The sequence below is a fragment of the Harpegnathos saltator genome, unplaced genomic scaffold, assembly GCF_003227715.2.
Source record: "Harpegnathos saltator strain DR-91 unplaced genomic scaffold, Hsal_v8.6 scaffold31, whole genome shotgun sequence".
In the NCBI taxonomy this organism is placed as follows: Eukaryota; Metazoa; Arthropoda; class Insecta; order Hymenoptera; family Formicidae; genus Harpegnathos; species Harpegnathos saltator.
Genome location: NW_020230106.1, coordinates 735,911 through 749,170, shown reverse-complemented (window position 1 = coordinate 749,170; position 13,260 = coordinate 735,911). Strand labels below are relative to the sequence as shown.

The window sequence follows — 13,260 nt, the reverse complement described above, 5'->3', positions numbered from 1 at the left end:
GACAGACATCGTCCGAGTAAATTTAATAAATATTTTTCACCACACCTCGTCTGTGTGTGTTGTGTGTGTGTGTGTGTGTGTGTGTGTATGGATGTGGGAAAGATTTTTCCCGCTGCGGGAGAAAGAGCAGATCCCGCTGCTACTTACAGATTAACCCTCGGATGTGCGCGTGTGAATTACGTTCGCGACACGTCTTCACCGTCGGGACATTGACGAGTAGTTCTGACCGCGTATCTTATCGCCCGTGAAGTTGGCGAATTCCCGGATGCTCCTGCTTGAAAATTTCTCTCAACTCAGCAAGACACATTGCGCGACTGCACGAAAGCGAAAGATCGCACGGAGGGAAAAGATCGAACTAACGTGATGATGAACGAACCACACTAGGAAAAATGTATTGTTGCGTGAACCAAAATTTTGTTGTAACAACAAAATAATTTGGTTAAAATATGTCCAACAAAATTGTTTAGTTCCTGTAAACAAATATCTTGTTTGATTACGGTTTGTTCGTATAACGTAATACTTTTGTACATTTTATGTCATAGTAACCAACCAAGCTTTAAATATGTGAGTTTTGTTAAAAATACTATAATCTTTTATTAATATATAAAATCTAAATTTTAGTGCACTGCACAGAAAGACAAAATAGTATCCATTGGGCATTATTTTAGTTTATGTAGAATAATATTTCGTTATTATGTAATTTTTATGGATAAAATCATTAAAATGCTTAATTTTTATACATGAACAAAATCTAAGAACAAAATCATTTGGTCCAGAGAACAAAGCAGAAAAGTATACTCAGTTTAGACAACTAAATATTTTGTTGTATAAAACAAGATATTTGGTTGCTATTAAAAAAAATGCCTCAACTAAACAGTTTTGTTAGAGGTACTAAATTTCTTTTCCCAGTGCAGGCGCGTGTTCTGATCTCCGATTGTTAGAACGAAATTTGGCTCATAAGAAACAGAAAGCCCGTTCCCTTCAATCTTCAAAACGCGTCCGGATCGGACGCGTCATCGTCACGTTCATACGCCGATTTTCAATTCCATTATTCTCTCCGTCAAGAAGCGATATTCGTTCAAACACATTGTGCGAGTCAATAATAAATTTTAATAAATTTGCACAACACTTTCTTTTCCTCAATGCGCGTTCATGAATTATTAAAGGTACCCCGGGAGAAGTATCGCGCGCGTATTCACGCATCGCCGTCGATAATATTCTCCCTTTGCGACCGGCAGACAAAAATAAAAGAGAACGATGTATCAAAGGAGCAAGATGATCTTTATAATATTCTCGTAAGACGCTCACGTACACAACAGTATCGACCGACGTGCATAAACATCGTGGCTTTTGACGGCGGTTTCAATATTCGCGGGGGAGTCAGCGGGCGTCGTGGAAACGAGCGCCGCCGCGGATGTCACCGCGGCACGGATGTGCACGTCAGAAACGAGAGCACATTAAATTTATAAGCGCCCGTTAAATTTCTCATTTCATGCGTGAAGGAATCTCGGCGTAAATCGCGGCTTATCGAGTTTAGCTTCGACGTAGAAACGCATTTATTCAGGTCGACGCGGCTGCGAGCCGTTTGCGGCCGGGATGGGCGAAACCATGTATACAGAGACTTTCCTTCTGCGCGCCGGTTGATGACATTTCCGGGCGAGACCATTATCGTCCTGCCGGCGGACACGCAGGACGTTGGGAACTTGGGACGGTGAAATTTTTGAGCAGCGCGCGAGTCGACGTATCCGGTCGAGCCGTTCGTTCAAACGCCGCGTCTGCGGCGAGCAGTTTCGGTAATAACAACTTACGTCGCGAACGCGAACGTTGTATTTGTTCGGCGAACGTGACTTCGCGACGGCGCTTTAATTATGGAGATTATTACCTGCCGGCCGGACATTCGCCGAAATTTACGGGATTACCGTACATCCACGTAAATTACGTATTCGCCGCCGGACAATACGGGGGGGGGGTGGGGGTGGGGGGAGGGGGGAGAGTCTGCGACGACGCGCATCGACGTGGCCGCGCGTCTCTGTTGTCTCTGAATTATTTGTTCGTAGCGCGAAAAGCTCGGGCGATAAATCTAATTAATCGCGGGATTAATCAAACACGAAGAAATAACACAGCCGGAAATACTTGGATCGTTTAGATAGCCACCTTTCTCCCCCTCGTATAGCCCTATAAATGTATTATCGCGCGTCACGCGATCTCCGTGAAAACGCGGGATTATTCGGCACGAGGCTTAAGTTAGCGTCCGTCGTTAAAGAGGGAAATGTTGCAGACGAGGAAACGTCAAAATCGGATTACCGGTGTCGGGAAGTAACAAACACGAAAGTATCGATACTTACATTATTTTCCGCAAATCCGATAATTCGATCCTCGCGATAATCCAACTTGCGAAAGCACGCGGTGAGAGGCAGGAATTTCCTGCTTGGTTATCAGCGTTAACGCGAGGAGGGAAATCCCGCTGAATATTTTCTCACGAGAGATTTCCATCGCACTCGTCGGATAAACGCGCCGCTATCGAAGTCGTCCAATTGACCGAAGGGAGCTGAACCTCGCGTACTGTCGTCACTCAATCCGGCGAATTATTTCGTCCGAGCGTTTCACTCGTTCTCTCTCTCTCTCTCTCTCTCTCTCTCTCGTCTCTCAGAGTTTTCGTTTCGTTTGCGAATCGATGCGGCAACGGAGGAGTCTTACTTTTCGAGTGCGCGCTACACCGCTACAAACAATAGAAAAAGAGACGCACCCTCTTCTTGCCTCGTTGTTTGCCCAAGTCAGGGGTGCCTCGTGCGGAAAGCCTCGGAAAAGTGATCGCGGGAAGATGCTCAGTTTCTCACGTGGATTTCATTGTTTCCCTACGTGCCTCTGTACCCGACCGGGTCCCCGTGAAAACGCAGCGAGCGTGAAACATCAAAGTGCACCCACTCGCCTCCTTTTCCTTTCCTCCCTCCCCTGCCGAGCTTGATTATCACTCGTTCAATATTGTCTGAGAGAAGTCGAGTAAGCGCGCGTTTGCGTACGCGCAATGAAAGCACGTGTCACGCGTTCTTATTCGGCGACAAGAGCGAGCGATTCGCGAGCGCTCATCGCGGCGTTACCGCGCCACTGCGGAGCGCAAAATGTACACTCCGATTCCACGTATGGTGACGATGGTGACACTTCACTCGACGTGAACATCTTACTCCACCGGCCCTTCGGGATCGTGCGTATGATTTTGTTTGCGCGAACGCCACGTCGTCGGTCAAATATCGCACGTCTAGTTGCCAACAAGTCGGAAAAAGGCCGAATTTGCATGACAGCTAATTCAGCGAGAAACGAGAGACGAAGAGAAAAAGAGACACGTGGGAAATCGTCGCTCTCACATTTGAGACAAGTCGAACTTCACAAAGAGGGTCGTCTTCCCTCAATTACCCTCGGGAAGTGATGCGATTTAGATGGTAGTACTAGTGAGATATCGGCCGTGGCTCGGTAAAATAGCGGGGAATATAAGGAAAAGCGGACATAAAATTGATCTTGCCCTCCTTTTTCCCCCGGTGTGCACTTTTAGCTCGCTCCTGAAGAAGCGCATAACGAATCGCGGCGCAGAGAGACGTTTATATTACCTTTTGGCAGGAATCCAGCGTGTATTAGCCTCGCCTCCATGAGCAGAGAGGGTAGGAGGAAGCACATGGCCGTGCAGAGGTGCACGAAGGCCGCCGTAGGGCCGCCGTGTCTCCATAAATTATTCGCCAGACCTAAAAATCGTGATTATCGTGCTGCTCAGCGTCTTTCTCCGCGTTACACGTCGTGTAATTAAGAACAATCTATCATCTCTCAAACAGGCGAAAACAGACGTTACACCTACACGGTGGTCTTCACGCTCGCTTTTCACCGCTCTCGGCTCCACACTCTCTTTGCGACGCGCTATTTCGAACCTACTATAGCAATAGATTCTTTAACTCGATTATACACATTGATCACAATCGACAGGGTCTGTCCTGTAGAAAGTCTCGATTATCCGACAGATACGAAAATACGTGCAGCATTCATTGCAATACTTCACAAATCATGTAGATTTAGCTGCAGCTTTCATCCCTTTCGCGCTTCAACACGGTGTTATTAACTGGCGTTATTAACGCCAGTTGTGTCAACTCTATGATATTCGGAGTGTCTCGCATTTATATTTTTGCTATTTCCAGCGCTACTTGCGCTACTTACTGTTATCGGCGTTATTGGTGAGAAGCGAAGACGGTGGGTCGCGCGAGCAAGCGCTCAAATGTCGGCCCAGTTTTATTCCGTCGTTCGCGAGATTGCCGAGCTTCAAGAACGCCGCACCAAGAAGCACCGGGAGTAAAACCACCCCGGTGCCGGCCAGCACCAGGCAGGCGTACAGTTCGATTTTAGGAGGTGGCGCGTCTGCCGGCCACGGTAATGACAGGTAGGCTGAAACAGAAGAAGAACGGCATAGTCGTCCGGATTAAAAGCATGCGACAAACGTATACCAATCTTGAATCTGCAATAGTTGGAAAAAGAAGAAAATTGTGCTGTGTCGGACTTGATCTCAGACTGTAATGTCGCGACAGACGTGAAATAATACAAAACTGTACTGTCATTTTTCTTTTTCAGACTTGCCCTCGATGAGTCAAGTGAAATATTTTTTCCCGAGAGGAAGACAATCTCGCCTTCTCGGGCACTTCGATTTAGTCTCTTGGTAGCGCATAAATTACGCAAGGTTCACGCGCAAAAAGATATGACGGAGGGAACTGCAATCAAACGACAATTATTACCGCAGTACGACTGACAGGGCGACGGAGCGATAAATTTTTATTATCCGAAAGCAACATCAATATCTCGTTAATACGACGCTCCGGATCTAACCGAAACACTCAACCAACGTCCCTACGTTCGATTTTGTCTTAATGTCATTGAGCTATCGGCGGCGTGGTATCAAGGGCGATTCTTAGAGGACGGTAGGAGGAGATAGCTAGGGGAAAAATTTCACCGCCTGCTCTACCGTTGCTCTACCGTGTGTCTTTTGCTGTACGTAATGACTTCCAGTAACGAAAGCCTCGTACCAGCTGCCAAGGAAAGAAATGTACGCAAAGCCGCCGGCCGGAAACGGCCGGAAAATAAGGAAAGGCAACGAACCATTCGGGACCTCGCCCGGAAAGTTTTACTGATTAAAGTAACCTTAAACGAGCGGGCAAAGGAGAGCCCTCCGAAGCCGCTAATGTAATCTCGTAATCGTCGCCGATGCGCTCTCGCTCTTTTTATCTCTATGGCATTAAACCGAAGTTACGAAATAAATAGAGTCTCGCGCGGATACGATATTTACATATCAAAGAAACGGGCTTTTCACGTCGGCAAAAAAACGCATTTGCAAGAAATATTATTGAGGAAGTATTTCCCAAGAACGCATCATCCGCGCGCGCAAGAATCCGAGACAGACGAGTCTCGGGGATTTGTTTCAGTTTCGCGCAACGGTGACCGGCGACGTTATCCGAAAGTGAAATTAATAGACCGGTAAGGGATTTTCGGGCGAATAAATAAAAGGATCTTCGAGAGACTGCTGAGGTAATCGAGAGTCGCAGGGAGGCGTATTTTACCAGGATAAAACCTGAGGGAGAGAAGCGCTATCTTACCGGCGAATCGTCTGGCGTATCTCATTGCTATGTACGCTTGAAAAGCGACAGCTAGAATGCCGTACCAGACGGACCAGAGGCTGTTCACATGACCGCGTATGCACGATTCTTTCCTCGCCGATTTTCGCGCTTTCTTCGACTTGCTCGAAGTGGTGGTTACGCCGCTCGAGCTGATGCTCGACACAACCGGTAGCGGCTTCAACGGCTTCTTACACTTGGCCTGGTTCACATCGTTGTTGTTCTCGTATCCCATTAAGCTCCCAGTCATCGACATTTTGTCCTGCAAGAAGGAAGCAGAGGAAACGTTTTCGATTAGTCGCGGGTAGTGTTTGTGCAGAGAGAGAGAGAGAGAGAGAGAGCGCTTTTTATTCTCCTTCACGTCGAGTGGAGCAGCATTCCTTGGCAAACATTTGCACGTGGCGTTCTCTTGAAAAATTCCCAGTAGCGTCCACGATATCTCGATAATTAAACTTTGAATTAAAATTCTGTTAAGGAAATTCCGCTCGATGTTGAATAAAACAATACATTGTCCCTTTGTTTGGTTTGCTTTTTTCAAAGCCTAATCAGCTTCGGACCAGTCCGCTAGTAATCTAAATTACACACAGTGGCGACACGGAAATTGACACGGAATTGACTTCAAAATTGAGATTAAAGCGCGCGGAGAATAATCAGTTATCGAACGATATTCTGGCTTTTGGAACTGGACTTTCTAGCCATAAGCAAAAAGAAGAAGAAGAAGAAGAAGAAGAAGAAGGTAAAGAAAGAAGAGGAAGAAACGGAAAGAAAAAAGTGACATTCTTTCATTCACCGTGGGGGTTCAAAGTTGTCACCGTCGTTATCGCCGATTTCATCTAGACTGCAGCGTTTTGACGGCGCGATTTCATGATTTCTCGGCTCGGCCGACCAATTCCGCGCGTCTATTTCAATTATCGCCCTTTACCCGATAATCACCCGGCAGACCGTAGCGTTTTATCTCGCGAGCGACTCTCGAGTCATTTCCATTTTAGCCGGCTACACGGGAGTCCCGATGCGTTCCAACGGTTTATCTCTCGTGCGCCATTGAGCCTCCTGGGAGGCTCCTTTCTGCCGTTGTATCTTTCCCCGTTACTTTTCTGCAGAGAGCGCGCGGCTCCTTCTCATTCGCGCTTCTTCTTCTACTTCTTCCTCCTTTCCTCGGCATTTCACAGTCACGTCGCTACGAAAGCAAGGGAAGCTCGCGGATACGGTTATGCTAAAATATTAGGTTGCCGCGCGCGGGTTTGTCTCGCGCCCTTTTAAATATTGAAAAGGATCTGACGCGTGTATATACACACATACTAACGGATCTCTTAAATATTAACGGGATTTCCGCTTTGAGACGGAGTTTAGGTTTAAGAAATAATCCCTCTCGCGTGTCATCAATTTCACGCACGAGCTCGTTGCCTCGCGAGGCTAACATTTGTTAACGCTGCGCTTGGGAACGTCTTTTCCATATTCTCTTTCAAGCAGAATATTATTTGTACATTCTCGTCTCTCTCTCTCTCTCTCTCTCTCTCGAGTACAATTCTGTATCAAATTTATCGGTCAAAGCAGCGCGAGCAACCGTCCATTATCCTCGGGTGCTTGAGAAACTTAATGAAAAGTTCTAATTTATACCGCAATCCCCTCGAATCGGGTAATTAAAAGAAGTCGCGTGTGTACTTTACCGCCTGCTATTTTTTATTGCTACATTGACCGCGGTACTTTTGTGAAACGAGGCGCAGTTTGTTTCGCCCGCCGCGCCGCGCCGGCTCGTGGCGAGGTCAGAGTAATTAAAATATAAACGAGCGCCAGTTTCCAGTTTTAGGGCTCGAGCGCGCGCACCTATTCCGCCTGTTTTCCGTTCGGTTATGAACCGACCGGCCTCGGAGCCCCTCGCTCGCGCGCGCGCGCTCTTAAGCCTAGGGGTTGTAAAGTGCAAAGTTTTATGATCGTTTTCGCTGGATTCGTTCCACGATAAAATTTCAAGAAGGGAGGCGTTGGCGCGGACGCGTGCGCGCGCGTGCGAGAGAGAGAGAGAGAGAGAGCGAGCGGTGCGTGCGTGCGAAGAGGCACGTGCGTGACCGTATCAGGGACCCGCGAGGCGTGTACTCGCCTTCCTGTTTCACGATCTGAGAATTTATAGTCCCTCCGTGAACAACCAGCCACGAAATCCTCGCACAATGCAAAGCTTTCCTTCTACGTTCGCGCGCGGGCAAATTCGATATTAGCGCGCTCGCGCGACGACAGCGGCCATTAAACGAAACGGACACGGATGCTAGGATATCGTTTCGTTCGACCTGTGTTGTAGCCGAATCATTTCCGGGTAAGAAACGCGCGCGCGTGAAGCGTGAATGAGGAAGAAAAGAAACGGACACGCGATCTTGGCGACTTGCTTCTTCGCGGAGCGGAGCAAAATGATTCTTCTCGAATCGTTTTTGCCGTACGCGCGACGGCTCCGTATTTTTCCGAGAGGGAATCCTGACGACGTGTGATGTAAAACAAAAATAAACGAAAAAAAAAAAAAAAACAGAAAAGGGCACCGCGACGTTGCTGTCCGTGCGGAGACTCGCACAGCCGACGCGCAGGAATTTTCGTGCTTTTCCCCGACCGTCGAGTCGCGCTCTCTTGCGCGGCGCAAGTGGAAATATTAATTAGCATCCAGACGAATCCACGTTATGCGCCAGCGTCAAAGGAAGTGTCGGGCTCTGAAGAGCCGGGGGGGCTTCATGGGCGACCTTTTTATAGACGAGAAATCGCGAGAATGCGTTTCAATGAGACGATCGGTGAGATTCTCTTAAAATAACGCCGGGCAATTAACGCCGGGTTCGGGGAGGAATTGATCTTCCGTCGAGTGGTAAGCCAATTAGCATTTATCATACATTATTCTATAATTTGCGGTTGATTGAGATCTCGATAAGTAAGTTTCGAAGCCGAGGCGGAAAAGCTGACCTCCCGCTCCCGCTCCCGCTCCCGCTCCCTCTACCCCACTCTAGTTCGCTATTATCAGGAAATTCCTTTGCAGTTACAATATTTGAAGTACGTACTATCGTAGCTTAATGCGCATAGTTTGGGAAACTCGACTACGCGCGGGCTGAACGTTCTCCAATTTAAATATTCCGTGAAATATTAGCTCCCTCCAACTTTTCTACAGTGTTATCAAAGTGATAGAAGCCGCTCGAAATTAGCTTTTACACTTGAAGGATTACGCTTGAAAGTCGCTAGCAGATTTTCAAAATCTTTCGCTAAGTCCGCGGGATCGTCGTGGGAACGTAAAATCCACGCGCACCCGGCTGAAACTTTGCGCGCCGCTACTGCGAAACGTGGCTAGGCGACGAAAAAGTCCGCGATTACGTGCGGTACAGCTTAAAAGTTCAATTGAACACCGCGTGCGCGCGCGCGCGCGCGCGAGCAAATGCAGACACAGGCGCTCACACACGCCGGCTGGAGTGTGCGATTAGTTCTTCAGGAAAGACAATCTAGGTGGCCGATGAATTCTAGTTTTGAGTCGGCGACTCGCGAGAAACGGCGAGACAATCCCATAATTTTATCCGCCGGCAGGAATGGCCGGCGGAAGCCCCGAGGGACGGATATCCTCCGAGTCCTTGTGATTTTAACATAAAGAGAAAGGAAAAGGAAGAGAGAGAGAGAGAGAGAGAGAGAGAGAGAGAGGTTAAAACGAAGCGGAGAAAACGTTCGTGTATTCGTTCCGCGAAGAATTCAATTACAACGTTTCGTCGATGTCGCTCCGGGGAGAAAGTTCGTCCTCGCGGAACTTTTTAATCAGAAAATTTAGCCGATCAGTCGGCGGCGCGGACAAATTACACTTTCTCCAAGCGCGAAACCGATATTCAACTTACGACGGCAACTTACCAGATTTCTGTCGAGTCTTCTAAAGTCTCGAGTAGGCTTCTCCGCGATAATTGATTCGAAGATCTAGCATCTCTAGGCGGTGGTAGCGCCTGAAACAGGTAAACAAGGGGGCTGTGTTTAGCGAGGTTTCTCGACGAGCTCTGAAACAGCATTCCGGCGAAGCACGAGAAGCACCGCGCCGTTTTACGTTTTTCATATCAGGACGACGTTTTTTAAATACGACAACATTTTCGCGCGACGGAAGTCTGGGAAATCTGGGCGACGGAGGGGACACGTGTTTCACGTTCCAACACGGCGAGAAAAGCACCGCGTACGCGTCGCTTCAAGTTCCCGAGGAGCTTTAAATTTCGCGACGACTCGGCGCGATCGAAAGCGCTCACAGACGCGAGGCAGACCTCTTCTCTCGCGCTCAGGAGGATCCCCCCCATCCGTCCTCCCGTCCTCCTGTCTACGTTCGCGCGCGCATGCGGATTCTAATTTACGCAGCGTGTTGACTTTGCAAGTACATTTGCGAGTAGCGGCTCAGTCGCTCCATTAATCATATTGTCCTCGTGATGCTGCTCGGATGGGATTAGGCGATGTTTGTTGTCCCGCCGTGTTTATCCTGCAGGAGCAGGAATGCTACGTCGGACCAGGAGAAGGACCAGCCGCGGCGTGACAATCGCCGCGACAATCCTTTGTTGATCAATAAAATTTGCCGCTCACCCGAGCCGAGATAATGAGCTTGCGCGAGCGCGCTCGGACAAGTCGCGTTAATTACACGGTCGCGCGCGCGCCCGCGCGTTTGTGGCTCATGCGAAGCGTGCTTCCCTTTCATTGCGACCCGAGTCGCTCGCTCGCAGCGTGCGTGTGTTCATTATTGGCTGCGCATAATGCGCCCCCGTGAGTGTCTTAAAATTCGTCGCGCGGCCGGGATCGTGCGGATTTGAGCGCGTCGGTCCGCGTCTGGTACAAAGTAACCGCGAACGTAAAACCCCTTTAATCCCCCGATAGATCGTCGTCGGGGAGAATTAATCCCTGCCCCCGCCCCCGTTTTCTTTTATTAAGGGATATAAAAATGACAAACGTACGACACGCCGCTCTCAATCAATTAATTAATCGCTCAAATTCCTCATAATTGGGGATTCTCTCTGGCCGAGGTAAAACCCGTCGTTACACATTGCGGATTCTTTCGGCTCGAGTGACTTTGGAGAAGATTACTCGAGAGAGTAAAACCGCTTTGTCGCTGATCTCGTAGAGATTATTCAGATTTTTACAGAAGGACGCATTTTGATCAACATTCTTGCGACTGCACGACGCGGGTTTTTTTCACAAACCCGTCATTTCGATCGCTCTGGTAAAAAATAGGTCGCGTTCGCTCGTCGTGGTGGTGGTTGTAGCTCGCTTGTAGAGCGAACAATAGGCCTAAAGGCCTAAAGGCCACTTGAATAATTCCTCGTTGCGTAATTATCGGCACTCGGGTTTCACTCGGGAAAAATTATCTTCCGCCCTCGGAATCGGCCCTCGTCGGGCGAGCGTCGGCGAGCGCGACAGTGAAAACCGAAATGACTCTCCGCCGGTGTCTCTCTCCTCATTCTTTTCAACGCGGTCACGCGGTCGATTTCACAAAGAGAAAGATAACGCAGTGCCATTAGTCTGATTACAGTTTCGTATTACGCGGCACGAGCAGCACCTGAGCACTCCTTCCAGGATGGTGTTTGGCCATTGTGCGCACCCTGGTAGCTCGAGTCGAGAAAGGTAAGCCCGCGTATTATAGCCCGGTATAAGAAGGCAAAACCGCGAGTTCATTAATTTTACCCCTCGAGGCAAACCTCGAGCTCACACAAAGCACACCCGCGAATTAACGCGACGCACAATACGAATAAATACACGCCGAGCGAGCCGGCTTTGGAAGGAGACACGTTGCGACGGAGCAATAAGAATGACATTCGAGTTACGCCGGGAATCATTTTTAACGTCGCTTAACGTTTGAAGATAAGCAAAGCACTCGAGCCTACTTGAATGAATCAAAGGGAGATCACAGTCGATTTAATTAAGCCGTATTAATTAAGTCCCGCGCTAAATTACTTCCGTAAAATAATATAACGGCGGTTGGCGCGCGCGCAGGCTCGTTGTCACGTTAGCGGAATAATTCGCTGAAAGCCGGCCGGCTTCTTCTCTCGCTGCGTGCACTGCGTTAGGTTAGGTTACTCGCGCCCGGGATGACGAAGGGGTGTGTATTGTCCGTGGAGGCGATCGACTGTTCGTCTCACGACTGTCATCATTGCCGCGCAACGGCAAGAGCGGCGATGCTGGCACGTTACGACAGCGATAAAGCCCGGGACAATTTTATCTCGTCGGTGTTAGAACGCCGGCTGACGAAATGGTCGCAGATTACATTCTACCGGGGATATAATAGACCAAACAAACATATGTATGACGGCTCGTACATGTGCTCCTTTAATCCTCCTCGCGTCTCGGTCATACATTTTACATTAGATCGATTCCCGTTAGTTCCTCTCTTTCACCGTTCGCGGATCGCAGCTGGCAGCTGCGCTGTGTTTCCCAAGCCGAGTGAGAGCCGAATTCTCTGCTGATGGATTTCTTGGGAAAACTAACGTCGACGCCGTTTCGAGCAAAACGTCGGAAATCGTCGGAGCTGCGCGTCGCACAGCAGCGAGACGTGTATCCGTTGTGTAATCGCGCAAAGTTCCTCCCGTATTTCTCGTCATTGTCACTTGTCGTGAACGTCACTCGCGAGAACCGTCGCGAGACGTCGCCGAGCAGGTGGACGCGACAGAATTCGATCGAATTTTCCACGCATTTTCCTCCCGCATTTCTCTCTCTCTCTCTCTCTCTCTCTCTCTCTCTCTCTCTCTCTCTCTCTCTCTCTCTCTCTGCATATCAAGCTTTCACACGCCGACTGTCGGCCAACCGTCGTCATCGAATCGCATCTTGATGCGCACGATACATATTAACCGCAATACTTATTACGAACTTATCGCACTGTCGGGAAATTTCGGTATTAAGACTGCGATCCGGTTCAATCAAGGCCAACCCGAACCCGACAAGGTGACAGAGGCGAGGGAAGAAGATCATCAGACAGGTGTAACGGCGAGCGCGACTCCTCGGCAGGGAGGGGGGTGGGGGGGAGGGGCGGCGGCGATCTTTATTAGTAACCGTACAGGGAAGATTGCCGTGTCGTTCGAGTCAATCATCTCAGCCTCCGCGAAATTCCTGCGTATCGCGAGGCTGAACGCCTCGCCGGTAATTACATCACTCGCGATAAATCAGAGCGGCGCGCGCCGCTTGGCATTAATTATCCGTCAGGCTACAGCAGCGAACAATGCAGGCGAAGTGGCAAAAACTTCCTTCTACTCGCGGCAAGAATGTCCACTCGGAGGAAATGTGAGAGGAGACGATGTTGATGTATCATCCGTGGCTTCCGTCGCGACGTGTATTGCAAAATACTCGAGCGCTCGCAAGAATCGTGCGGAAGAAATCGCGACGACGGGAGGAGATATCGGGAGAGAAATTGTTAGAGTGCGATAGTAGCTCCGGAGAAAAACGGCGCGCTATTCTTCTACAGCCATCGAATTCGTTGCTTAATGAGGAGAAACACACCATCTGCTGCTGATAAAAAATATTTCATCCTCCTTCTCTGTCTGTGCGTGGGTGGATGGATGGATGGGTTGTGCCAATGTAAATATTAAATTAAATTAAGTGAAACTATCAGATCAGCGATACGACTGTAAATACAAGTTAAATCGCCCTTACTGTGTTGGCACTC

General features: G+C 49.0%; 1 protein-coding gene across 1 annotated transcript in view; it reads right to left on the bottom strand.

Annotated features, from left to right (window-relative positions):
* The window catches only part of tinc (transmembrane protein tincar), a 139,449-nt gene that overhangs the window by 35,022 nt on the left and 91,167 nt on the right, over window positions 1-13,260 (bottom strand). The window contains exons 5-8 of the mRNA XM_025299988.1: window positions 9,492-9,580; window positions 5,622-5,901; window positions 4,198-4,422; window positions 3,603-3,734 (exon numbers count right to left, since the gene is read on the bottom strand). Coding sequence (XP_025155773.1) covers window positions 3,603-3,734; window positions 4,198-4,422; window positions 5,622-5,895 — 631 coding nt within the window. The 5' untranslated portion in view covers window positions 5,896-5,901; window positions 9,492-9,580. The remainder of the gene's footprint in view (window positions 1-3,602; window positions 3,735-4,197; window positions 4,423-5,621; window positions 5,902-9,491; window positions 9,581-13,260) is intronic.